This window comes from Dendrobates tinctorius, unplaced genomic scaffold, assembly GCF_039654945.1.
Source record: "Dendrobates tinctorius isolate UK_male_01 unplaced genomic scaffold, ASM3965494v1 ptg000039l, whole genome shotgun sequence".
NCBI classification, from domain to species: domain Eukaryota; kingdom Metazoa; phylum Chordata; class Amphibia; order Anura; family Dendrobatidae; genus Dendrobates; species Dendrobates tinctorius.
The window spans coordinates 13385280-13413149 of NW_027361707.1; the positions used below are offsets into that span (position 1 = coordinate 13385280).

A 27870-nucleotide genomic window follows, 5' to 3' on the forward strand; every position below is an offset into this window, starting at 1 on the left:
AGTCAGAAATGTGTCCAGGGGTCTTCCCGATGATGTTCCCATGTTACTTGAGCACTGTTCCCTTCAATTTTGGATGTTTTTAGTCCCTAAAAAGACCCCCAGGGGGCCACCGCAAAAATGCTCCGTTTTCCCATAGACTTACATTGGGCTTGTTGATCTGGTCGAGCACCCAAGCATTCCTAGCATTTTAGTGCTCGTCCATCACCACTGTTTACCTTTTTGTTGCTGCTTCCGGGTTTATAAAGCAAATAAACATATGGACTTTGAAAGGAACATGCCTCCTATCTTCCTCCTGTCGCACCTGAGTGAGTACGATCCCTACAATATATATATAGATATGTATATATATATATACTTGTGGAAGATGATATTGACATTGTATAGATCCACGTTAAAATGACACTGTACTGTTATATCACTGAACAGAAAAATGGATGGTAAATGAGTGCTGCAAAAAGCATAGCAAATTCAGTTATTGCTCTACAGAGGGCAGTAACTGAATGACCACCATCACATCATTGTAAGGCTGGAGACACACTAGCGATTTTAAAATCGGACCAATTTTGATGCAGGAGAGTCGGACGAGTGTCCTGCGAGTGTCCTGCTTTTTTATGCGAGTACAATCCAATTTCTCATACCTAGCATCCGATTGACAGCAGAATGCAGAGCAATTGCTATCTGATTGCAGTGCGATTTTAACAGGAGCATTTACATAGAGCAATTCTCCGTCATTCACACATCATTTTTAAACGAAATACTCCCCAAAACACACACACAAATAGATTAAAAGCCTGCAAATGATCTGCCGCGTACAGTATAATCACGGAGTGACAGGTCAGATTAGAATAGAATAGATATATACACATAGAATAGATGTGTGTGTGTGTATATATATATATATATATATATATATATATATATATATATATATATACAAACACACATATATGTATTTATATTGCTTAGAGAGACAGCTACAAGAAAAGCCGATAATTCATCTGCCGGGTTCTGTAAAATCACAGCAGGAGCTCACAGGATAGAAGAGATGGATTACATACACTAAATACATATAGAATAGGTTGATATATACATGTCTGTGACAAATACAATTAGTACAGTGTATGTGCAGCTTACTGTACATGTATTTAAGTAATAAAAGTTTATTTTTCCGAAAAAAAATGGCGTGGGCTCCCGCGCAATTTTCGTAATCAGCAGAGGGAAAGTCAACAGCTGGGGGACCAGGTTTATAGCCTGTGAAGGGCGTAATACCTATGGATCTTCCCAGGCTATTAATATTAGCTCACAGCTTTATAATTAGCCTTTGCTGGCTATTAAAATGGGGGATCCTCAAAATAATGACGTAATTATTAACCAGCAGAGGCTATGCAGACTGCTGCAATCTGATATTAATAGCCTAGGAAGGAGCCATGGATACTAGCCCCCCAGCTAAAAACATCAGCTCTCAGCCTCCCCTGAAAAGGCGCATCTCTACGATGCACCAATTCTGGCACTTAGCCTTGCTCTTCTCACTTGCCCTGTAGCGGTGGCAAGTGATGTAATATTTGGGGGGGTTTGATGTCACCTTTGTGACATCAAGCCCCGAGGGTAGTAATGAAGAGGCATCAATAAGACACCCCTATTACTAACCCCATAGTCAAATTGTTAAGAGAACACAGACACCCAGTAAAAAATCCTTTAATTGAAATAAAGACACAGACTCCTTTAATATTCTTAATTAGACCATACTTGCGACCTCACCTAATTCCTGCCAAGCTCTCAATCTACTGTAATAAAAGTAAAATAATAAACCAACAATATACCATACCTATCCGTCGTTGTGTCCCACGCCGTAATCCACATCTGGAGGATATGCAGTTTTCAACCTGGACGGTGCCAAGATGCGACCGTCCCGGCTGAAACCCACTGTGTGTGTCACTGACATCTATATACAACTCTGGCAAAAATTAAGAGACCACTGCAATATTTTCAGTTTGTCTGATTTTTCTCTTTATATATATATTTTTTGCGTAAAATGTAAATTGCTCTTTTATTCTATGAACTACAGACAACATGTCTTCGAATTTCCAAGCAATAAATTTTGTATTTATTTTCAGAAAATGAGAAACCTGAAATAATGCAAAGAAAACAAGTTCATAATCATTTAGACACAACAATACTATTATTTTAACTCAGGAAGAGTTCAGAAATCAATATTTTTTGGAATAACCATGTGTCATGCATGACTCTGGCTGGACAGGATGGTTCCACCTCCATCCTGGTCAGGTCAGGGTTAATTCAGTCCGCCTCTCTTTGAGTTTGGGGTGGCTATTTAATGTTGGCAGTACTTGCATTTAGTGTCGGTGATACTTCCGTATACTCAGTTAGTTGTTGCTGACCCAGGTGACTTGTCCTTAAACGTGTGCCTCTGTGCTTGTGTGCCTTGCTGTGTATGATTCGGTTTGTCCCCTGACTTCTGCCTCTGTATCCTGCTTTTGTACTGCTCTGTCTCTCCTGGTTATCTGACCCCCATGGCTTGTCCCCGTTTACTCTTGGTCTTGTCCCCAGGTACTGTGCGTTTGTCTGTCTTCTGACTCTCGGCTCTCCTTGACCACGTTTACTGGCTTTGCTCTGTGTGCTCAGTGTCCTTCTTGCACTCATGTGCAATGGCTCCGCTCCTGGTCACGTGATTGCTTAGTGTCAGGTCCTGAGATCATTATACTAGTCTCAGGTCCCTGTGCCTTCTGCCTGCACTCCCTGCGCTCATTCACGTGGCCCCTGATAGCGCCCCTTAGGCAGTGCCAGTGACCTCTTAGGTGTCATTACACCGTGAATTTTAATCACAGCTTTCATGCGTCTTAGCATGCTTTCCATCAGTCTTTCACACTGCTTTTGGGTGACCTTATGCCACTCCTGGTACAAAAATGTAAGCAGTTCTTCTTTGTCTGATGGCTTGTGACTATTCATTTTCCTCTTGATTACATTCCAAAGGTTTTCAATGGGGTTCAGGTCTGGAGATTAGGCTGGCCATGACAGGGATTTGATCTGGTGGTTCTTCATCCACACATTGATTTACCTAGCTGTGTGGCATGGTACATTGTCCTGCTGGAAAAACCAGTCCTCAGAGTTGGAGAACATTGCCTGGGCAGAAGAAATCAACTGTTTTCCAGGATAACCTTGTATGTGGCTTAATTCATACATCCTTTGCAAAAATTAACCTGCCCGGTTTCAGCCTTGCTGAAGCATCCCCAGATCATCACCGATCCTCCACCAAATTTCACAGTGGGTGCAAAACACTGTGCTTTGTACACCTCTCCAGGTCTCTGTCTAACCATTAGATGACCAGGTGTTAGGCAAAGCTGAAAATTAGACTCATCAGAGATTACCTTACTCCAGTCCACTCCACTCCACACTGTTCTTGCCATGCACTTGACCACAGCTGCCATTTGCCATTCCTTTTGTAGGTCACTTGATGTCATCCTGCGGTTGCTGAGTGACATTGAAATTAGATGATGGTCATCCCGGTCAGTGGAGAGTCGTTTTCGCCCTCTTCCGGTCTGTAGCTTTGTTGTCCCCAATATCTGCTGCTTGATCTTGTTGCAATAGACTACCGTCTTAGAAATTTTAAGGATGAAAGCAACATCACGCTCACTGTATCCCTCTGCTAGTAAAGCCAGAATTGAGCCCTTCTTTTCCTCAGTCAAGACTTTTCTTTTCAACTCCTTTGGCATGGTTAAAAGTTATTTTTTCATTCCTATTACTTTTGGGATATTACTAGCACTTGTTTTGCCATCCAGCTTGTCCTATTGCAAGAGCATTATGAACACCACAGCAGGGTTTTTTATACTTTCCTTCATTAAATAAGATTTGGAACAGGTGATCACCTAATCAGAAGCACAATAAGTAGAGTGAGGTGTACTCTGGTTGGAATTCAACTGACACTGGAATGGAATGGCTGTCAGACATGGAGAGAAGCTGATTTTTATAAAACTGTGCAGTGGTCTCTTAATTTTTGCCAGAGCTGTATATATGTATTCTATGTGTATATACAGCGTCGGACTGGAACACCTTGGGCCCACCAGAGAAAATCATTCTTGGGGCCCACTATGTAGCTGCATAGAGTTAAATACCAGACCACCAATTATGCGGTAAAACACGCTAATATCCGGGTATAATATAAGGTTGTACATGTCTTAATTATGTAGCAGGAGTTGGGGTAGCCCCCTCATAGAATATAAAGCAGCCCCCTCACATAGTATAATGCAGCCATCTCATAGAATATAATGCAGCCATCTCATAGAATATAATACTGCCCCCCTCATAGGGTATAATGCACCCCCTCATAGGGTATAATACTGCCCCCCTCATAGGGTATAATGCTGCCCCCCTCATAGGGAATAATGCACCCCCTCATAGGGTATAACGCTGCCCCCTCATAGGGTATAATGCTGCCCCCTCATAGGGTATAATACTGCCCCCCTCATAGGGTATAATACTGCCCCCCTCATAGGGTATAATACTGCCCCCCTCATAGGGAATAATGCACCCCCTCATAGGGTATAATGCTGCCCCCTCATAGGGTATAATACTGCCCCCCTCATAGGGTATAATACTGCCCCCCTCATAGGGTATAATACTGCCCCCTCATAGGGAATAATGCTGCCCCCCTCATAGGGAATAATGCTGCCCTCCTCATAGGGTATAATGCTGCCTCCTCATAGGGTATAATGCTGCCTCCTCATAGGGTATAATGCACCCCCTCATAGGGAATAATGCTGCCCCCTCATAGGGTATAATGCACCCCCTCATAGGGTATAATGCACCCCCTCATAGGGAATAATGCACCCCCTCATAGGGTATAATGCTGCCCCCCTCATAGGGTATAATGCACCCCCTCATAGGGTATAATACTGCCCCCCTCATAGGGTATAATGCTGCCCCCCTCATAGGGTATAATGCTGCCCCCTCATAGGGAATAATGCACCCCCTCATAGGGTATAATGCTGCCCCCTCATAGGGTATAATGCTATATAGATATAGAGTTAGATAGATATAGATAGAAAGATAGATGTAGAAATAGATATAGAGATAGATAGTAGATAATGGATAGAAAGTAGATAATGGATAGATATAGATAGAAAGATTCCTAGAGATAGATAGAGATAGATATAAAGATAGATATAGAAAGAAATATAGAAAGATAGATAGATCGATAGGTAGATAGATATAGAGATAGATAGAAATTAGATAATGGATAGATAGATAGCTATAGATAGAAAGATCTAGAGATAGATAGATATATAGATAGAGATAGATAATAGATAGAGATATACAGATATAATAATAATATAGACATATATAGATAGATATAGAGATAAATATATATAGATAGATGGCTATAAATAAAAATAGATATAGAGCTATATATAGAGATAGATAGATATAGAGATAATAGATATAGAGATAGATAGATAGATATAGAGATAGATATAGAGACAGATAGATATAGAAAGATAGATATAGAGATAGATATAGAGATAATAGCTAGATATAGAGTTAGAAAGATAGATAGATATAGAGAGAGATATAGAGATAGATAGAGATAGCTAGATAGATGGATAGATAGATATAGATAATAGAGATAATAGATAGATATAGAGATAGATATAGAGATAGATGGATAGATCAATAGATAGATAGATAAAGAGAGAGAGATAGATAGATAAAGAGATATAGAGATAGATATAGAGATATAGTGTTAGATATAAAGATAGATATAGAGATAGATAGATATAGAGATAGATATGGATAGATAGATAGATAGATATAGAGATAGATATAGAGATAGATAGATATGGATAGATAGATAGATAGATATAGAGATAATATATAGATAGATAGATATAGAGATAATATATAGATAGCTATAGAGAGAGATATAGAGATAGATATAGAGATAATAGCTAGATATAGAGTTAGAAAGATAGATAGATATAGAGAGAGATATAGAGATAGATAGAGATAGCTAGATAGATGGATAGATAGATATAGATAATAGAGATAATAGATAGATATAGAGATAGATATAGAGATAGATGGATAGATCAATAGATAGATAGATAAAGAGAGAGAGATAGATAGATAAAGAGATATAGAGATAGATATAGAGATATAGTGTTAGATATAAAGATAGATATAGAGATAGATAGATATAGAGATAGATATGGATAGATAGATAGATAGATATAGAGATAGATAGATATAGAGATAGATAGATATGGATAGATAGATAGATATAGATATAGAGATAATATATAGATAGATAGATATAGAGATAATATATAGATAGCTATAGAGAGAGATATAGAGATAGATATAGAGAGAAACAGATATAGATATAGAGATAGAGATAGATAGATAGATAGACATAATAGATAGATATAGAGATAGATAGGTAGATAGATATAGAGATAATAGATAGATATAGAGATAGATAGATATAGATAATAGAGATAGCTAGATAGATAGACATAATAGATATAGATAGATATAGAGATAGATGTAGAGATAGAAAGATAGATATAGAGATAGAGTGATAGATAGATAGAGAAAGATATAGATAATAGAGATAGATAGATAGAGAAAGATAGATAGATATAGAGATAGATATAGAGATAGAAAGATATAGAGATAGATATAGAGATAGAAAGATAGATAGATATACAGAGAGATATATATAGAGATAGAGATAAATAGATAGATATAGAGATAATATATAGAGATAGATAGATATAGATATAGAGAGAGATAGATACAGAGAAAAGATATAGAGATAAATAGATAGAGAAAGATAGATATAGAGATAGAGCGATAGATATACAGAGAGATAGATATAGAGATAGATAGAGATATATAGATAGATAGCTATAGAGAGAGATATAGAGATAGATAACGGATAGATAGATAGATAGATAGGTATAGAGATAGATAGATAGGAGCTGCCCCCTCTGCCAGACACACAGCGGGTGCGCGATGTAGTGACGTCATCGCGCACTGGCTGTGAGCCAGGAGCAGAGAGGACTGAGGGCGGCGCCGGCCCTGATGCAGAGCGGCTTACTGGGCTGGGGGCGGGGCCTCTGGGGGTGGAGACCTGAAATGAGATTCACTGCTTCGCAGTGAATATTCATTTCTCTTTAGCAGCGGGGACAGGGGCTCCTGCCTCCTGACACCCGCTGCTGCTCCGCTGGCAGGGGCCCCCATAGCAGCTGCATGGTGTGCGACACACCACTGGCTGGGGGCCCCTGGAGCAGCGGGGGCCCTAGGCAACTGCTGGCCCTGTATGCCAGCAGGTGCCAGGGCCCACCAGATGCCAGGGCCCACCGGAGAATCCACCGGTTCTCCAGTGGGCCAGTCCGACGCTGTGTATACTGTATATCTCTTCTATTGTAACCTGTCAGTGTGATTTTACTGTAGCCACATATGAATTGCCGGTGTGATCGGTGTGTAAAAATCGGACAGCACTCACATGGTCCGAGCGCTGTGCGGTTTTTTTTTTTTTTTTTTTTTTTTTTCGCACCCATTGACTTCTATTGCGGGATGCAATCCGAATCCCGATTACCATTGCAACATGCTGTGATTTTTTTTTTTTTCCAGTCCGATCGTGATCCGATCTGAGTTGGAAAAAAAACCGCAGATGAAGATACAATCATAGATTAACATTAGTTAGAATTCAATCCGATTTTCACCATTGTGGGTTTTTCTCTCATTATCGAGGGGTACCACCAATTCTGAACACGTGTGTATTTTTGTGTATCTAATGTAAATGACGGCAGTCCAAAGCAATGAGCAAAGCATGTGATATCCATTTCTTAGGAAGCTTTATGAAGACAAGATATTACGTGCAGTGTCCTTACAACAACTTATCGTAATAAGGAAGGGATGATGGTGAGTGCATAGATAGTGTCACCCTCTCGAATCAGTACAGGTGTTACTGAGTATCTTTTGGAAAAGGGACTTCTTGGATCAAAATCTTGGTAGCTGATCTGATAATGATGCCCTATCATAAAGATAGGCTATAAATATTGTGACTGGAATAACACTTTTTAAAAGGAACCTATTATGTCCCCAACTGCAACTAACCTGCAGATATCGTGTTAATCTGCCGGTTAATAGTATTCTGAAAGCACTGTGAGGCCGGGCTCAGACTTGCGAGAAACTTGCACGAGTCTCACACATCAATACCCGGGCACTGCCGCCGGCACTCAGGACCAGAGCGCTTAGCGGCATAGAAATACATGCAGCTGAACGCTCCGATCCAAGTGCTGGGTATTGACGTGAAAGACTTGTGCAAGTTTCTCGCAAGTCTTACCCTGGCCTTACCAGGAGGAAATTAACTTATAGCGACATTCCCATCTCCAAGATCCTATCCAAATATGTAGTAGATGGAATGATAACAATATAAGCAAATTCTTCCAATTAGAAATGTAGTATAGTTCTTCTGATGCGCTATGTTACCCCATGTGTAGGGCATTGCAGTTGCTGACAACTAAGTAACTAACTTTTACTATATGAGTGGTCGTAACCATGAATACCTAAGCTACTGCAGTGCCCTGCACATGGGGTGAGCCACATAGCGAATCAGAAGAACTATACTACATTTCTAATTGGAGGTATTTGCTATTATTGTTATTACACCTAATACATACTTTGATAGGATCTTGGAGATGGGAATACCCCTTTAATGCATACTTGGATTATAGTCATGCCTGGAGGGGCTACAATCAACACTCAGTGCAGAGAGAGTGGCGGCTGTAAGCATGGATCGGCCCTTTGATTGACAGCTCACTCTGCAGTGCATAGCTGTCAATCAAAGTGCCGGGTGTGCTTACAGTCGCCGCTCGTAACGCTGCGATCAGTGACTGTAGCCACTCCGGCACACCTAAGGCAGCTGGACTGCATTGTAACTCTACTAACCTGCAGATTAAAACCATTTGGGGACATGACAGGTTTTCTTTAATTTTTTGAGGCTTTTTTTAATGTAACTTTGTAGCTGGAGATTTGTGTTTTTCAATTACTTCTTAATCACAGACTAATAAGCTTAATGCTGGACATTATGAGTTCATGTAATCCGACTAATCATCCAGTCAAAGGGGAAATAAATTATTTGACTTTTAAAGTAGAGTCACTCCTGGAAATGCAATTTTACATTTTACATAATCTACAGAAAAGGTCGCAATATTAATATATCGCTATACTGATTTCAGCCGCGCCAAATCCGACTACGTCTCTTTCTCATCGATGGCTGAATTCCCTTAGAGCAAATTTTATATTTTTGCATTTTCATATTTTCTTCCTATTCTTCGAAGAGCCATATTTTTTTTTTTTTTATTTTAATGTCGACATAACCATATAAGGATGTATAATTTTGGAGAACGAGTTGTGATTCCATTTATTTTAATATACAAGGTACTGAAACACAGGATTGGTTCCATTCTAAGCAATTCCGATATTGTTTTTTGAGTTGTCTTTTACGGCATATAATGTACAGCACAAATGAGTCGGCAACATAATTCAGCAGGTCAGTATGATCACAGAAATACTATATATACTTATATATTTTTAAAAAATGTTCTTGTTTTTAAAAAGTTTAGAACTTCGTAAAAAAACAAAATTTGTTTTGTTGCTCTTTTCTGAGAGCCATCATTTTTAGTTTTTCTGTTGATGGAGCTGAGGTCTTGTTGCTTTTTTTTGTGTGAGATTTAGTTTTTACTGCTATTATTTTAGGGTACATTCAGTGTCTTGAGCGCTTTTTTAACTGTAGGAGATGACTGAACAAAAAGCAATGTTTGTGTGTATTTTGATCAAATTTTTTTGGATGCAGCTAAACCGAATATTTTTCTTTTCATTTGAGCCTGTTATCATTTTATCACTTGCACAATACACTACAATACTTTTTCTTGCAGTATATTGAAATTAACCATTCCCTATCCCTTCATAGTGATACCAAGATAGCAGTGAAGGGGCCTTCATCAGCACTTACAACATAGGGTAGGGTGATAGGATCACCTTAATGTCAACCTCTAGGATCACTTAAAGCCGCTACCAGAAGTGTTTTAGCAGCAGTGATCAGAGCCTGCTACATACATCCGCACCTAATATGTGACTTATACTGTATGTGTATCACATGTGAGGGAGAAGGATAAAATCTCCAGCATACCCTGCTTGTTCCTACAAGAGTTCAGTTCCTGACCACAAAGTGGTCCATAAAATTTGAGTCTAAGGCCCCGATTCATCAAGACATGCGGTTTTCTTGTCGTTCTTGATAATGGAATGCGGTGGGGTGCAGGGCGCCTCCTTTATTAGTTGGCTCATGCCTCTAAAAGAATTGAGTGGCATGCACCTCGCCACAAACCTTACTCTAGTCGGAAACTGGGGTAAGATTCGTGTCCCCTATTTTTGTATATGTAGGGAGGTCTAGGGCGTTACTAGGGACGCCGACGTTGAGCGGGGGGGCGCCACATCGTAAACAATTAGGGTGCCAACCTCCGCGGTCAGGAAGGGTCTTGGTAGGGCATACTAGGGCGAAGTAGTTTTTGGCCCTTATTGTCTGTGAATTATTGAACCATTTGGTTACCTGACCTCTATCTATTTATCTACCTCCCTATGTATTGAGGTAATTTTACTGTATTATGCTTTTAGTGATTGAATTAAAAGTTAATTTTTAGAGATTATTCTTTTTCTGGTTCTGTTAAGATTAGTGGAGCAAGGGAAGAGTCAGATGGCCATATAACTTGGACGGGGATCGCAAAGCAATCCTTGGACTGGCTGTTGGCTTTCCCAAGCCGTGTGCAACAGCTGCTTAGAAATGCATGGTCTGATACTCGGTGTGAGAGAGCCGAAGGCCAGTCCGAGCTTTGCGTTGCGATCCCCATCCTAGTTATATGTCCATCTGACTCTTCACTTAGGGACACTGTCACCTGTCATGAATTTGACTAGCAGTGGTCGCCACACTCCATGCCGCCTCAAGCTCCACCCACTTTGTTGCTGCTAGGAGAAAATAGAGTAAAAATTTAAAAAAAAATAATCACAAGCTTATTGAACAGCCTCCAATTGTGCAAAAATTGCTACTTTGCAAAGCTTTTTACCCTAGAATTCTGATATAAAAGCTTTGCTGAATTCCGGCCAAAGTCTTTTTTTTTTATAGTGTTTCAAGAACGTATAAACTTCAATTGCAACGGTACAATTATTTTGCTTATTGCAGCTTGGAGCTTAACACAGAAATTACATTTCTCTTTTCACAATTCAAACAATGTGAGATAAGATTACTTGGCAGCAGTTGTACCTTGTGGGAGGAGGCTCAATTCATGCCATCTCAGATTCCGACTCCAAATGCTACAGGGGTGGCCTCGAAGAGAAGAGACGCCCATAGAAGTAAGATGTACCTAATTTATTAACAGGGCTGCATTACTATTCTGAACCTTCTTAGGGGGCACTGTGCAATACGTTGGCCACTGGCTCTCTTGGCAGAACCTAGGATAAAACATTTGAGCAAATATCTTGGAGTATGAAAATATGTAAATAAATAGTAGTAGTAATGAATGTAAATTACATAGGGCACTTAGTTAATACGATTTTGATCAAAAGTCATCCCACTGTGACAAGGTGTTCTCAATCATGATGGTCCCTAGCTCTTGAAGTTAACCTTGCTATGTGCCAAGAGGCCTCAAAATAGCCAGGGGGCAGAGCAAGACCCAGAACTGAATGTTTCAATATCTGCCCATGGAAAGCTATATAGATGAAATGTACAGCATACCCCCTACCCAAGGAGGGGGTCACTCGAACTTTACATTAGAATTTAAATTAGGATTTACATTTAAAGCTATTTTATTGCTCTTTTTATTTTTAAGGTGGACATAGTCATAATGAGTCGTGATTGGGAGAAGTCTTCATGGAGGTCTGGGGTGCAAGGGGATGAAAGGGAAAATGAATAAGTCCCTGAATTTAATGTAATGTATCTTACACGTTCTGCACAGTGGCAATGCAGATATATATATATATATATATATATATATATATTACACATACATATATATCTGTATACCGGTAATAATAGTATCACCCACAGGGGAGTAACTAGAGTGGGTGAAGGGGATGGTATCACGCCTCGGTCCTGGAGTCTATGGAGCCCAAAAGGTCCATTTGACCCTCATTGGACATTTTCCATTGGTGCCAACAAGTTACCATTCATCACTGCAAACAAATTAGTATTTGCCATGGGGCAAATAATTTTTAGGAAGGTGAATTAGGGACCAATTTCTTGCCCCAGATGATTAGATTAAATTAATAAACTTAATATGCAGGGACAATGCTGAATCGGTGTATCTATGCTCATCATGTTATAAAGGTGTCTTCATTGTATATATACAGTTATGGCTGAAAGTATTGGCTCCTTTGAAATTGGTCTAGAAAATGAAGTATTTCTCTCAGAAAATTATTGCAATTGCACATGTTTTGTTATACGCTTGTTTAATTTCTTTAGAGTATATTGGAACAACACAAGAAAACGAAGCAAAAAAGGCAAATTGGACATAATTTCACACACAGCCTCAAAAATGGGCTGAACAAAACTGTCACCTTTCCAAAATTGTGGGTAATCAACTTTGTTTCAAGGCTGTGATGCTTGTTTAAACTCGCGTGTGGCAAGTAACAGGTGTGTGCAGTATGACTCAACCTTTGCATTGTGTCTGTCTGTGTGTGCCACACTGAGCATGGAGAACAGAAAAAGAAGAGAAATGTCTGAGGACTTGAGAACCAAAATTGTTGAACAATGTCAACACTCTCAAAGTTACAACTCCATCTCCAGATATCTTGATTCCTTTGTCCACAGTGCGCAACATAATCAAGAAGTTTACAACCCATGGCACTATAGCTAATCTCTCTGAACGTGGACAGCAGAGAAAAATTGATGAAAGGTTGCAACTCAGGATAGTCTGAATGGCGGATAAGCAGCCTCAATCAAGTTCCAAAGAAATTCAAGCTGTCCTACAGGCCTAGGATGCATCAGCCAACATTCTTCTGGGAAAGCGTCTCGTGGACAGATGAGACCAAGATAGATCTTTTTGGTAAAGCACATCATTCTACTGTTTACCAAAAACAGAATGAGACTTATAAAGATTAGAACACAGTACCTACAATCAAATAAAGTGGAGGTTCAAAGGTGTTTTGGGTTTGTTTTGTTGTCTCTGGCACTGAGTGTCTTGTCTGTGTGCAAGGCATCATCAAATCTTAAAGAAAACCTGTCATGTCCTTTTGTGTATAAAACTGCCCCCAATGTCTTGTTAGTGATGCATTGTGCATCACTAACATGTTTTTTTTCAAAGAAAAGGTAACCGTATATATGTTTAAAAAATATTTTTTATTATCAGGTGATTGCATCACATACCTTTTGTTTGTGTCATAAGGGTGGTCCTTTTCCAATTATACATGCCCATCACAGTGTGACTGGCATAACGTCACAGCAACCTCCTAGCAAATCTCACGCTTGTGCACTGCCCATCAGCTCCCCGTGCATGTACACTGAATCTGGGTGTATGTTCCCAGCTTCATTTCTCCTATGTGCGCATGTCCTGAAGCCGCTCAGAATTGCAGGAATACAATGGTTTCATAAAGCTTCTGACTCACAGCAACTCCGTACGTAATTTGAAAAGAACCCGGACTGATAACCAAATGATTTTGGGTCACAATGTAGTGCCCAGTGTCAGAAAGCTTGGTTTCCATCCTAGGTCATGTCTCTTCCTGCAGGACAATGACCCCAAACAAAGTTAAAGAAGCACCTAGAAATGCGTAGAAACAAAGAGCTGGAGAGTTCTGAAGTGGCAGCAATGAGTCTGGATCTAAATCCCATTGATCACCTGTGGAGAGATCTTAAAATTGCTGTTGGGAGAAGGTGCCTTCAACTATGAGAGACCTGGAACAGCTTGCAAAAGAAGAGTGACCCAAAATTCCAGTTGAGAGGTGTAAGAAGCTCCTTGATGGTTATAGGAAGCGATTGATTGCAATTATTTATTCCAAAGGGGGTGTAACCAAATATTAAGATGAGGGTGCCAACAATTTTTGGAGGTTTTGTGTGAAATGACATCCAATTTGCCTTTTATCCTCCATTTTTTGTGTTGATCCAGTGCACACAAAGGAAACAAACGTGTGCGAAACACACGTAATGACAATCATTTTCTTGGAGAAATACTTCATTTTCTGGAACAATTTCAAAGGTGCCATCACTTTCGACCATGGCTGTATATGGCTAGTACCAAAGCCGAGTAGGTTAGGGTTAAGTCCTTGCTCTACAGGGCTCTGATTATTTCCATGACTGCTGCCATGAAAGCATTTCTTACTGGATCTCTCAATCATGGTTGTTCCCTTTTAGGTTTTTAGGACGTCGCTCCTGATATTAAACGTCGCGTAATAACAAGTACAATAAGTACAGATCTGCTGCGGACGGTGATGATAAGAACAGTTCTTTTTCTGACTCCAAAGAAAAAATTAGGAAAGTGCTCACGTTGCCAATTACAACAAATCAAATGAGTCAGAATTCAAAAATAAGGGAGTTCCGCTACTCCGAAACATGTGATATCTATTTCCTAAGTTGCTTCATAAAAAATACGATATTAAATGCTGTCTCCTCTCCAAAACTCTTGTTATAAAGGAGCTGGGATGATGGTAAGTACATAGAGATTGCTAAACATATCGTGGATGATGCAGCAGATCTTGTGTGTGTGTATTTAATTCTTTACGTCTTGATTATGATTAATCAGAAAAAAAAAATGATTCAATTACAAACTCGAAAGTTGTAGGTTTTGGTTAATTTTCTATGTTATTACCCCAGCCGATATAATGATTTTTAGAATTCCATTTCAATATTAGCTTTCTGTTATAAAGCATGATAAGATTTTTTTTTTTATATATTATTATTTTTTTTTTGCTACAAGGAAAGTGATAGTTCTATTACATCTCCATCTAATTTTGGCTTTGGCTAAAAAAAACATTTTTGTTATTTTTTTTTTTGCAAGAGACGCTGCGTATGATACACCCTTTAGGGCTCGTTCACACCACCGTATAAATCGGATGATTGCCATCCAATTTTTTTTTTTATTGGATAGAACTCGGACCAATGTTATTCAATAGGACAGTGATGATGACGGATTTTATTGACTTTCCCTGCGGTGTCTCTCTGATATCGAATGGGTGTGAGGAAAAAAAAAAAAACAGATTCCACAATTTCGCATCTGATTTTTATGGATACATTTCAATTCCGTATAGCATAGGAAATAGTAAATGGTCTCTAAAATGATTAACCCCTTAACGACCAGGGGTATTTCAGTATTTCAATTTCCGTTTTTCGCTCCCCTTCTTCCCAGAGCCATAACTTTTTTTTTTTATTTTTCGATCAAAATGGCCACGTGAGGGCTTGTTTTTTTTGCAGGACAAGTTGTCCTTTTTGAACAACACCATCGGTTTTAACATATCATGTACTGGAAAACGGGAAAAAAATTCCAAAGTGCGGTGAACTTTCAAAAAAGTGCAATTCCACAGTTTTTTGTTTTTTTTTTACCATATTCACTAAATGCTAAAAGTGACCTGCCATTATGATTCTCCAGGTCATTACGAGTTGATAGACACCAAACATGTCTAGGTTCTTTTATATTTAAGTGATCCAAAAATAATTCAAAATTTGTTAAAAAAAAAATATTTGCGCCATTTTTGGATACCTGCAGTGCATCCATTTTTCGTGATTTGGGGCTGAGTGTGGGATTATTTTTTGTGCTCTGAGCTGATGTTTTTATTGATATCATTTTTATGTACATACAATCTTTTGATCGCCCGTTTATTGCAATTCAGCGGCGGCCAAAAAAACATAATTCTGGTATTTTTATTTTTTTCTCGTTACGCCGTTTAGCGATCGGGTTATTTATAGGTTTATATTAATAATGATTTATTTGTTTATATTAATAGATTGGTCGATTATGAACGTGGCGATACCAAATATGTGTATATTTGATTTATTTTTATTGCTTTATTTTGACTTTTATTTTTTATATTTTCAATGTTTTTAAAAGTTTTTCCACTTTTTGCATGCTTCTATAGTCTCCATGGGAGACGAGAAGCTGCAATACTTTAATCACTTCTGCTACACACAGGTGATGATCAGAGCGCCTGTGTGTAGCAGAAATGCACTCATAGCAATCTGGCAATGATAACTATAGAGGTCTGCTGAAGACCTGTGGTTGTCATGCCGAACCATCAGTGACCCACATTCATGTGACAGGATCACCAATGGGTGGGATTAGTGATGCTCCTCCAGAGATTGACAGCGGCATTTAACTATTTAACAGCAGCGGGTGGATTGCTATTCCACCTGCGGCTGTTGCAGGCACTTGTCAGCTGTAATGTGCCCGTAAAGGTGCAGGTTCAGCGCTGGAACCCGCACTAAACGGGGAGTCCGACATGGGCGTACTATTACGCCACATGTTGTAAAGGGGTTAATTTCTGCTGCTGTAAAAAAAAATAGATTGCACATGGATGACAAGTGAGAAAAAAAATCTGACAATTTTTCTGTATGAAAATCAGACTCATTTTTCTATTTTCTTGTGTGACCCTATCCTTATGTAATCAGTTTTTTTTTTTACAACAGCAGTTATTAATCTTTTATAGAACAATTTACAGTATCATATGTTATAGAATTGTAATGTATCTGTAATAATCAGATGCTATTTTTCATCTCGCACCTTTCTGATTTCTCAGTGAAATCGCGGAATGCTATGAGTTTTTTCACAGACTCTGTTAGTGAAAGAAATCGGTCATCATCACTGCCCCATTGAATAACATTGGTCTGAGTGCTATCCAATAAAAAAATCGGAGAGCACTTCCATCGGACTGGGTTGGCAGAGGCCCACCAGTAGCACTGATTCTGGGGGCCCATTGTTCAGCTACATGCAAAAATAATCTGACATTAGTATACAATTTATTTTTGCCTCTATATAATATTAATTTGGCTAGCTTGTTTAATGAATGATTAGATGATACCTTTTTCTTCAAATTGTGAATCAGGTACAATGTCACTACTTAGGCGCCGTCGGCACTTGGATCGGAGCGTTGAGCTGCATGTATTTCTATGCAGCTGAACGCTCCGGGTAATAAGATGCGAAACTCGTGCGAGTTTCTCTCATGTGTGACCCCGGCCTTATTAGTACTGTAGCAGAGGCGTAACTAGGGTTTTGGTTCAGAGGGGGCGAAACTTCTGAGTGGGTCCCTAACCAGAGAACCTCAGCAGATGACTGTGTTGTTGCCAAAAATAATCTACAGTATATATAAAAGGACCAGTATTGATATTACCGCCATATGGTCAGTGGTAAATAATACCAGCCCTACAGAACATATAATAGATTACAGCAGCATTACAGATAATGACTTACCGCTGACGTTCTTTCTGATGGAATTGTTCACTTTTACCATCTTTTCCATCTGGCCCAGACCAACATGACGACTCCTCCAGCCCGAGCTTGGCTGCAGAGAATACAACAAAGACACATTTCACTTCTCATATTTTCAGCACTGTCACCAATTGGACTATTCTCAACCTGCACAAACTCCTCATCTTGCTGATACCCCAATACTGAGCCGCTGCTGCCGTATGTGTCCCTATTACTGCACATACTGGGTGGTTCTGTGTGACCTCTAAATTCTAAAGCAATTCTCTAGAATATTGTAATGCCTGGCGCAAGTGCCCTAGAAAAACAGTGCCCACATTCAGGGTCGGACTGGGCCACCGGAGAACCACCGGAAAACCAGAGGATTCTCCGGTGGGCCCGGCACTGCCACCTGATGACATATAGGGCCTGCTGCCTACGGCCCCTGCTGCTCCAGTGGCTCCCAGACAGTGGTGTGTCGCTAATAGCCCCCCAGTGTGAGTCACAATAATGGAAGAGAGTGTGTCACATGAGGCTTCTTCCATCATTACCCTCTTCCTCTGACACACAGCAGGTGTGCGATGATGTCACTTCATTGAGTCCCCACTGTGTGCTGGTCTGACTGCGGTGCAGCTCCTGACATTGGAGCAGAGCCATCGCCGATATCAGCGTGGGAGCGAGGAGGAGAGGTGAGTATAGTTTTTTTTTTTAAATTTATATAGTGAGTCCTGGTTGCATGATTATGATACCCCATATGGGGGGGGGTGGCAGCATGATATACCCCATATGAGGAGGGGGCAGCATGATACCCTGTTTGAGGAGGGTAGTATGATACCCCACATGAGGGGGGCAGCATGATACCCCATATAAGGGAGAGCAGCATGATACCCCATGAGGGGGGCTACATTATATTCTTTGGGGGGCTGTATTATACCATATGAAGGGGGCTACATTGTAAAGAAAGAAAGAACAGAGGGAAAGAACAGAGAGAAAGAAAGAACAGAGAGAGAAAGAGATGAAAGAAAGAACACAGAGAGAGAAAGAACAGAGAAAGAAAGAGGGGAAAGAAAGAACAGCGAGAGAGGATGAAGAGAGAGAGATTAAGAAAAAGATTAGAGAAAGAAAACGGGGAAAGAAAGAACAGAGAGAGAGAAAGGAAGAGGGGAAAGAACAGAAAGAAAGAAAGAGAAAGGAGAGAGAGAAAGAATGAACAGAGAGATAACGAAAGAACAGAGAGAGAAAGAAAGAAACAGAGAGAGAAAGAAAGATTCTATAAAGATACTATAGCAGCCCGGCTCCCATTGTAATGCCCATCATGATCCGCTCATATGGCCGACATCCCCGAGTCCAAGGCGATCCCGCTGCTGTCTTCGCTGTCGGAGGAGGACACGATGATGGATCTGAAGCATTCCCTGAAGTGCCTTCATGGTTCCGTCACAATCTCCTCCCGAAATTACCTAATTTCTGGTCAGCTTCTAGCACGTCATTTCCGGTGGAACGTCACAAGTGAATTTTAAAGGGCTCTCGAGGTTCCTCCATGTACTCCTGTGTCCGTGGGAAAAGTAAGCTCCCAACCGGGGCAGTGGGGCAGACTCTCTCTCAAAATCGGGACGGTTGGGAGGTATGAATGCTCCCCACCATACACCTTGTACATGCATGGCTCCGCACACCTCACACTTTCTATACCTCATACACACACGGCTTCACTCCGTAAACCTCGTACACATGCGGCTCTGCTCTGTACACCTTGTACACGCACGGCCACGCTCTGTACACCTTGTACACACATGGCTCCACTCCGTAAACCTTGTAAACATGCGGCTTTGCTCCATACACCTTGTAAACATGAGGTTCCGCTCCGTACACCTCGTACACATACGGCTCCACTCTGTACACCTCGCTCGTACACATGACTCCGCTCTGTATACCTCGTACACACGGCTCTGCTCTGTACACCTCGCTCGTACACACACGGCTCCGCTCCGTATGCCTCATACACACGCGGCTCCGCTCCATACACCTCGTACACACACATCTCCGCTCCGTACACCTTGAACACACACAGCTCTGCTACATCCACCCTGTAAACCCCTCCTGACCCCACACATAAACTTCCCTGTTGTGATCACTTTTGACCTGGCCTCTGATTTTGGGCTCCCTCTGGTGGTTGCTGCTGGTAATGGAGCTGGTCTGGCTGACAGAAGTCAATCACCTGAGGAGGATGATTGGAGGTCAGGTGTTACAGACTGGAGAGATTTAAGTGAGCAACCTTCCCTCAGTTGTTGCCGGTGATTTGGTTTGCTCCCTGAGCATATTTGGAAGTTTGCTTGTCTCCTGCTCCGTCCTGCATCTTTCAGATAAGTTATTTGTCTTCTTGAATCTTTTTTTGCATTAGATCCATTTTTGCTTTTCTCTGATTTTTACTTAGCTGGTGTGAGTCAGCCTGGTTCCCTGCTGGGACCTGTGCTGGACTCTGTTCCATATGCCACAGCTTATGTCAGTCTTTTTAGTATCTCTGTCCAGTTCACACTAGAGTTCTGATTTAGTGGGGGAGAGGTCGTGTGGCCACAGTATTTTTGCATATCAGACGTGTTGGATTTTTCTTAGGGTTTTTTGCGTGATTGCAGACAGTATCCTTTCCTGTCCTGCTCTATGTAGACAGTTTGGGCACCATCATTTGCTTACTCTATTTTCTGCCTGTGTTTTGTGCTTCATCTTGTCTCACCGGCAATATATGTTCAGAAGCTATGTTCGGGGGCTATCTTTTCCTTTGGGGTTCTACTCCGGGGCAGTTTAGCGTTTCCCATTTCTCTCTTTAGGCTTAGTTAATTCTGTGGCTGTACCGAGGTGTCTAAGGCATCGTAGGTATGTCCCATGGCTAATTCTAGTTGTGTCGTCAGTTTAGGTGTCTGCAATCCGCTAAGCTACCAACCTCTCTGGTTATCTAGGTGCCTAGTCTATTCCCCTGCTATCCTCCTCGGTTACCTAATCATAACACTTCCCCTCATCCAGCACCATGACAACCAGCACAGCAGAGTCCTGCATACACTGAGGCCCTTGATCATGTGACCCCGACTCCTCCCCTCCTGTGACCTCATAACAGGTCCTGTGCACACAGAAGAGAACATAGCAGCAGAGCAGGGAGATGATCGATTCTCCCTGCTCTGCCGCAGATACAGTTACAGTAGCGTAGCTCCCGGTGGGCCCCCTCAGAGCATGGGGCCCGGGGCCACGTCCCCTCTGCCTCCCCCCGGCAGCTACGCTACTGCACTGTAGCCATTTCACAGTGGCCTACCTAGAGGATTATCCAGTTCCCCTGTGGGCCAGTCCGAACCTCCGACTCATCTGATTTAAACAATAGTGTGAACAAGCCTTGAAGAAGTACGTGTGCTTGACATTCCTATGCTCATTGTTGATTTTGCAATGTTAGTACTTGCTGATAAAATGTCTGCAAATCTTTACAATCTGTATTTGCAAACCACTAGAGTCTCAGTAAATGATGAACTAATTAGAAACATGACTCATAATGGAATCCGTGTGGGTAGGGGGAGGATAGAGTTTTGTAGAAAGCAAATCTGTTTATATTTCTTTCTGCCGACTATATTGGCAATGTGCCCAAAACAGGTGAAACTCCATAAAACGACAGAGTACCAGTGCCAGGACCCAATGCAAGTCAATGGGGAAGCAAAGTCGTCAGGGAGTGGAGGACAGGAAACACACCTACAGTGCCCATTTCAATCCCAACGACATCAATTCTTATTACTTAAGCTTGGCAACCTTAATTTACTTTACAATAATAGTTATGCATTGAAAACTGGGGGCTATTTGGCTAAAGTTGTGGGGGGTAGGGCTGGCGCCAGGTTTTCGTGGGCCCTGGGCCAAAGAGTGTCAGTGCGCCCTTTTAACACATACCACAATTCATAATGCTCCGATACGGCACAGAAATATAGGTATAGTACAATGAAAAATACTTCACTGCTTACATGACATGACTGATATATATTTTAAATTCTACAATAGCTCAAAAACTGGACAGTATATTACTCCATACAGTATTATGGCCACCACCTAGTGCGCCATACAGAATAATGAGCCCCATATATTTCTCCATACAGAATAATTGGTCCCATATAATGTTCCATACAGTATATGATGAGCTCCACATAATGCTACAGTATATGTTGGTCCCCATGGATGATGCTCCACTGTCTTATGGGCCCAAATAATGCTCCATATATAATGGACCCCATTTCTAATGCTCCAGTGTATAATGGGCACCGTAAATGCTGCTCCAGTGTCTGATGTCCCCCATTTGGAATGGTCCAGTATATGATGGGCCAAATGGATGATGCTGCAGTGTATGATGGGCCCCATATCTCATTCTCCAGTGTATATTGCGCCCCAAAAAATTTAAAAAATTTAAATTCCTCTCCTCACTGGGCACTGCTCTACTCTGCACTCCTCAGCATTGCCATTTTAAAGCTCTCTGCACTTGTACTGTTTCGGTAGAGTGCATACAGACATGATGTCATCGTGCTCTGTAACCTGAATGTCACTGTCAGGAAAGGCTGGAGAAGTCACGGTGTGGAGCAGGGAGAGGTAAGTATTGCAAGTGCTGTGTCCCTGAGCAAGCAGAAGGGACCCACTTGTGGGCGCAGGTACTGGCACAGGGCCCCTCATAGTACGCCAGTGTGTCTGACGGCGAGTGGGCCCCCCCACCGTCAGAGACACTTTATTGTACTATGAGAGGCACTGTGCCAGTGCCGTCGCCCAAGGGTTGGGCCACACACCTGTTCAGGGCAAAAGCACTTGCCCGGGTGCGGCAGGTGTTGACCCCGGGCCTGGGGTGGGGGGGCAGCCCATTTCGGGTGGTTTAAAAAATGGCATTTGCTGATGTGTAGGCTGGACTTTCAGCTGCTGCAAATGGAGGAATTGGAGAAGTCAGAGGAAGAGGAGGACAAAAGCGAGCTTTTTTTCTGGCAACCTATGTGTTATCAGGGGAGGGTGGGACAAAATCTTTTGAAACTCATGCATGGTTCATTTTAATGAAGGTTAGATTATCAACATTTTGGGTCGACAGATGGGTCCTTTTTTCTGTCAGGATTGATCCAGCAGCACTGAAGACTCTTTCAGATAGCACACTACCAGCAGGGCAAGCGAGCTCCTGTAAGGCATATTGTGCCAATTCAGGCCATGTGTCCAGTTTTGAGGCCCAATAATCAAAGGGGAATGACCTGTGAGGGAGAACCTCGATATGGGAGGAGAAGTAGTTTATAACCATAGTTGACAACTGCTGTCTCCTGTCACTTGCAATCGATTCTGTATTAGCTGTCGTGTGCGCGGGACTTGAGAAATCAGACCACAACATGGTCAGGAAACCCCTGTCTCCAATGCCAGTTCGGCTGTGTGCACCACGAACACCTCTTCCATTTTGCCCACTACGGCTCGTGGGAGAACCAGCTCTGCTGCTGTGTGCTGGGAATGCCTCAAACAACCTGTTTACCAGAGTTGCTTGTTTGTTAGCCAATATTAGCTCTAGGTTCTCCTGTGGCATGATGTTGTGTAATTTGCCTTTATAGTGTGGATCGAGGATGCTGGCCAACCAATAATCGTCATCCCTCATCATTTTGGCAATGCAGGGGTCCCTTTTTAGGATCCGCAAGGCATAGTCACACATGTGGGCCAATGTTCCAGGTGTCAATGGTGCACTGCCAGTGGTGGGTGGAGGAGCACTTTCTGGCAAATCCACATCCCTCCAATCATGCACAAAACCTGTAACTGACCTTGGCACGCCCACATGTTCTCTTGCCCCCTGAGAAGCATCCTCCTCCACAAAATAATCATCCCCCTCATCCTCCTCCTCATCTTCCTCTTCTTCCTCCACCTCGTCCATGAAAGTTCCCTGATCAGAGAATGGCTGACTGTCATCAAGGCTTCCCTCCTCCTCCTCCTGTTGCTCCTCAGCTGCAGACGCCTGATCCTTGATGTGCATCAAAGTTTGCATGAGCAGACACATAAGTGGTATGCTCATGCTTATGATGGCGTCAGCTGCGCTTTCCAGCCATGTGCATTCCTCAAAACACTGAAGGACTTTACAGAGGTCTTTCAGCTTTGACCACTGCACACCCGACAATTCCATGTCTGCCCTCAAACTGCCTGCCTGTGTATCCTCCCACAATTGCATTACAGCCTGCCTCTGTTAGCACAGCCTCTCAACCATGTGCATGGGGAGTTCCATCTTGTAGCAACGTCTATGATTAGGCGGTGCTTGGGGAGGTTGAGTGATCGCTGCAGCTTCTGCATATGACTGGAGTGGACGTTTGAGCGACGGATGTGCAAGCAGTCTTCGCACCTTATGGAGCAGGGGTGTTAATTCCGGATAATTATTTAGGAAGTACTGCACCACCAGGTTCAAGGTGTGAGCCAGGCAAGGTATGTGTGTGAGTTTTGAAAAGGCTATAGCTGCCACAAAATTCCGCCCATTATCACTGACTACCTTGCCTGGCTCAAGTTGTAGACTGCCCAGCCATGACTCAGTTTGTCGATGCAAGTAGTCGGCCAGTACCTCCGCGGTGTGTCTACTGTCGCCCAAAGACATCATTTTTAAAACAGTCTGCTGCTGCTTACCACTAGCTGTTCGATAGTGGGACACCTCGTGTGCAACACTGACATGTGGATGGAGTGCTCGTGTGACTACGCTCTGTTGACGAGCTTTCGCTTCTGGAGGAGGAGGAGGGTCGAACGCCTACACCCAGCTGTTTCCTATACCGTGGGCTAGGCAGCACTGTTCCACCGCCGCTGTCCCCTGTGGAGCCTGCATCCACCACATTAACCCAGTGCGCAGTGATGGACATGTAACAGCCCTGGCCATGCCTACTGGACCATGCATCTGTTGTGAGGTGCACCTTTCCACTCACTGATTGTTTTAGTGCATGGACAATGCGGTCTTTCACATGCCGGTGGAGGCCAGGGATGGCTTTTCAAGAAAAGAAGTGCTGACTGGGTAGGTCATAGCATGGGACAGCGTAGGCCATGAGCTCTCGGAAAGCTTCGCTTTCTACCAAACGGAAGGGCATCATCTCTAATGAGATCAGTTTGGCAATGTAGGCATTCAAAGCCAGTGTACGTGGATGAGAGGATGAGTACTTTCTTGTCCTACACAGAGTGTCTGGTAAGGTGAGCTGGACTGAGCTGCATATGGGGGAACTAGCATTGGACATAACACACTGAGAAGGGGTTGGTGATGATGAGGGTGTTGATGGCCTAGATTCAGTGTTTCTTCGCAAAAATATTGTGTTTGTGTGACTGGTTTGGCCTAGCGACGACACCTCAACATTTCTTGATGGCGGTGTGCTTAGTGGTGGTCTAACAGTGGGGGAAGCGATGGAGCGTTGCCGGCTAACTTGAGTCGGAGCAGGTGCACATGTGGTACCTGAGCTTTTGTAGTCCGTCCACGCTTGCAAGTGCATGTTGTTTAAATGTCTAAGCGTGCAACTGGTATTCAAATTTCTTATATTTTTCCCTCTGCTAAAGGTCCTTCGGCACTTCTTACAGATAACCTTTGCATCATCAGTAGGATTTTGTTCAAAAAAGTGCCACACTGCACTCTTCCTACTATGGTACAAATTTTCAGGGCTTGCATGCTGTGCTAACTTGACCGTCTGGCCAAGCTGTCCTGCAACTCTTTTAGTTTTCTTGCCAAGTTTTGACAGCTACGGGCCTGCCTGCCAGATAACAGCTGCTGCGATGACGATGCCTGCTGCGGATCCTTCTCCTGTTCTGACCTATTGTCACCAGCACCCTCTTCCCCCAATGGATGCCAATCCGGGTCATCAATTGGGTCATCCATGACCTCGTCTTCAATGTCATCTGCACCTTCCTCTGTACCTTCCTCTGTGTCACCATGTAAGATGGTATAGTATGCAGGAAGGGGCACCTGAGTTTCATCAGGGTCTGATTCGGGCTCATTTTGGCTCATCTTTCATCGATTTTAAGAAATCTCAAGATGGAAGAGGCCAGGAGCCATTTGGTGAGCTGCATTTCTTGCTACATGTTCACAGATTTACCAGTGGAAAAGCCAAACTTCACATGCCACAAATGCAAGCTTGTGTCCCTGTTGGAGGAAAAGTTGCAAAATCTCGAAGAGAGGTTAGCTACGTTGAAGATCATTAAGGAAGGTGAAGAGTTCTTGGACAGAGCAGAATTATCTCTTCATGTTACAGAAAGAGAAGAAATTCGAAGTGCACCTGAAGAAACAGAGGAATGGAGACATGTGACCCAGAGAAGCAGGAGGATCAGGAAGCAGTCAGCACCCATACTGCTCAGAAACCAGTACCAGGCTCTCACGCAGGAAAACGATGAAGAAATACATCAGGATAAGACTTTGCCAACAAACAGCAACCTTGTACGCCTTCAGAGTCCTCCTGGATGGAGAAAGAAAAATGTTGTGAAGAAGAAACGGAGAGTGGTGGTCATGGGGGATTCCCTGCTGAGAGGAACAGAGGCTGCTATCTGCAGACCGGATATAACTTCAAGAGAAATGTGCTGTCTTCCAGGTGCAAAAATTAAAGATGTGTCTGACAGGATATCAGGACTCTTCAGACCTACAGATGATTACCCATTCCTGCTACTACATGTGGGGACAAATGACACGGCAAGAAACGACCTGGAAACCATCTGCAGAGACTTTGAAGACTTAGGCAAGAAAGTGAAAGAACTGGGAGCGCAGGTGGTCTTCTCTTCCATCCTCCCAGTGGATGGCCATGGAACAAGGAGGTGGAATAAGATTCTGCAGGTGAACAACTGGCTACGTCGATGGTGCCGTCAGCAACGATTTGGATTTCTGGATCACGGAGTGAACTACTTATACGATGGACTACTTGCTAGAGATGGGGTGCACCTTACGAAGACTGGAAAGCATGTATTTGGAAGTCGCCTTGCTACTCTTGTAAGGAGAGCTTTAAACTAGAACAACATGGGAAGGGAAGCAAAAGACCAGAAAAAGCCATACATCTGACAAATGCTATTGAGAACACTGCTATTAGAAGTGGAAAGGAAGAACAAAGACGAAAGAATCTAATTAATAAAAATATTGGAGAAAGAGAAACCAATCACAAACTAAAATGTTTCTATACTAATGCACAAAGCATGGGCAACAAACAAGGAGAATTGGAACTATTAACACAGGAAAAGAAATATGATGTCATTGGAATCACTGAAACTTGGTGGGACAATACACATGATTGGAATACAAGACTAGAAGGATACAACTTATTTGCAAGAAACAGACTTGATAAACGAGGAGGGGGTGTATGTTAGAAACGCGTATATCTGCACAGAGATTGAAGCTTCAGAGACTGGGAGTTCTGTGGAAACTGTTTGGGTAAGAATACAAGGACAGAACAATGGAAAGGACACCATTGTAGGCATTTACTACAGGCCGCCTGTGCAAGCTGAAGTTATGGATGAACTCTTTATGCATCAAATGGCCAAGTTCTCCAAAAAATATGACATAGTTGTCATGGGAGATTTCAACTATCCAGACATTTGTTGGGAATCTCTCTCAGGCAAAACTAACAGGTCAAGGAAATTCTTATCCTCTCTTGCTGACAACTTTATCTTCCAAAAGGTAAGGGAGAAAACAAGGGGAACTGCTACCTTGGATCTAATCCTTATAAACAGGGAGGAAATGGTTGAGGAGGTAAAAGTGGCTGGGACCCTAGGAGGTAGCGACCATGCTATTTTAGAATTTTGGATAACTAGAGGCGGAAGACCTGTGAAGACTCAGACGTCAAGGTTAGATTTAAGAAAGGCAGATTTTAAGGGATTCAGAAAGAGAATTGGAGGGATCCAATGGCTGGATATCCTTAAAGACAAAAATGTCCAGGAAGGATGGGAAATCTTGAAAAATGAAATTCTCAAAGCACAGTTGTTAACAATTCCGAAAAGAGGGAAGAATAGGAAGCATTTAAGGAAGCCAGGATGGATGAACACAGAACTTAAGCACATGCTAAAAAGGAAGAAAAAAATGTTTATAAAATGGAAAGAGGGAGGCATATCTAAAGAAGAATATAATGCTGTCTGCAGAACCTGCAGGGCACAAATCAGATTATCTAAAGCTGAAAATGAATTGAGGCTTGCAAGAGATGTCAAAAGCAATAATAAAGGATTTTGGGGATATGTCAAAAGTGAAAGAAAAGTCAAAGATGCTATAGGATTTTTACAGGATGAAAATGATGAAATGGTAAGACAGGATGTTGAGAAGGCTGAACTTTTAAATTCCTATTTTGCATCTGTTTTCTCTCAGAAAGGAAATGTAACATCAACTGTTATTCACTGTCCTATTAAGGGAATAGAAGAATCCAGGATATCTATAAACAGAAAGATAGTGAGGAAACACTTAGCTAACCTA

General features: G+C 42.1%; 1 protein-coding gene across 3 annotated transcripts in view; it reads left to right on the top strand.

Annotated features, from left to right (window-relative positions):
- The first annotated feature begins 244 nt into the window (after positions 1 to 244).
- Positions 245 to 27870, top strand: part of SLC2A9 (solute carrier family 2 member 9) — a 635276-nt gene continuing 607650 nt past the window's right edge. Inside the window, exons 1-2 of one of the 3 annotated variants that reach the window (XM_073574478.1) lie at positions 250 to 305; positions 7870 to 7941. In XM_073574478.1, the coding sequence (XP_073430579.1) occupies positions 7936 to 7941 (6 nt within the window). In that variant the 5' untranslated portion in view covers positions 250 to 305; positions 7870 to 7935. Of the gene's footprint in view, positions 306 to 7869; positions 7942 to 9462; positions 9575 to 27870 lie in introns of those variants that run through there. The other 2 variants (XM_073574481.1, XM_073574480.1) reach the window with 2 other exon arrangements.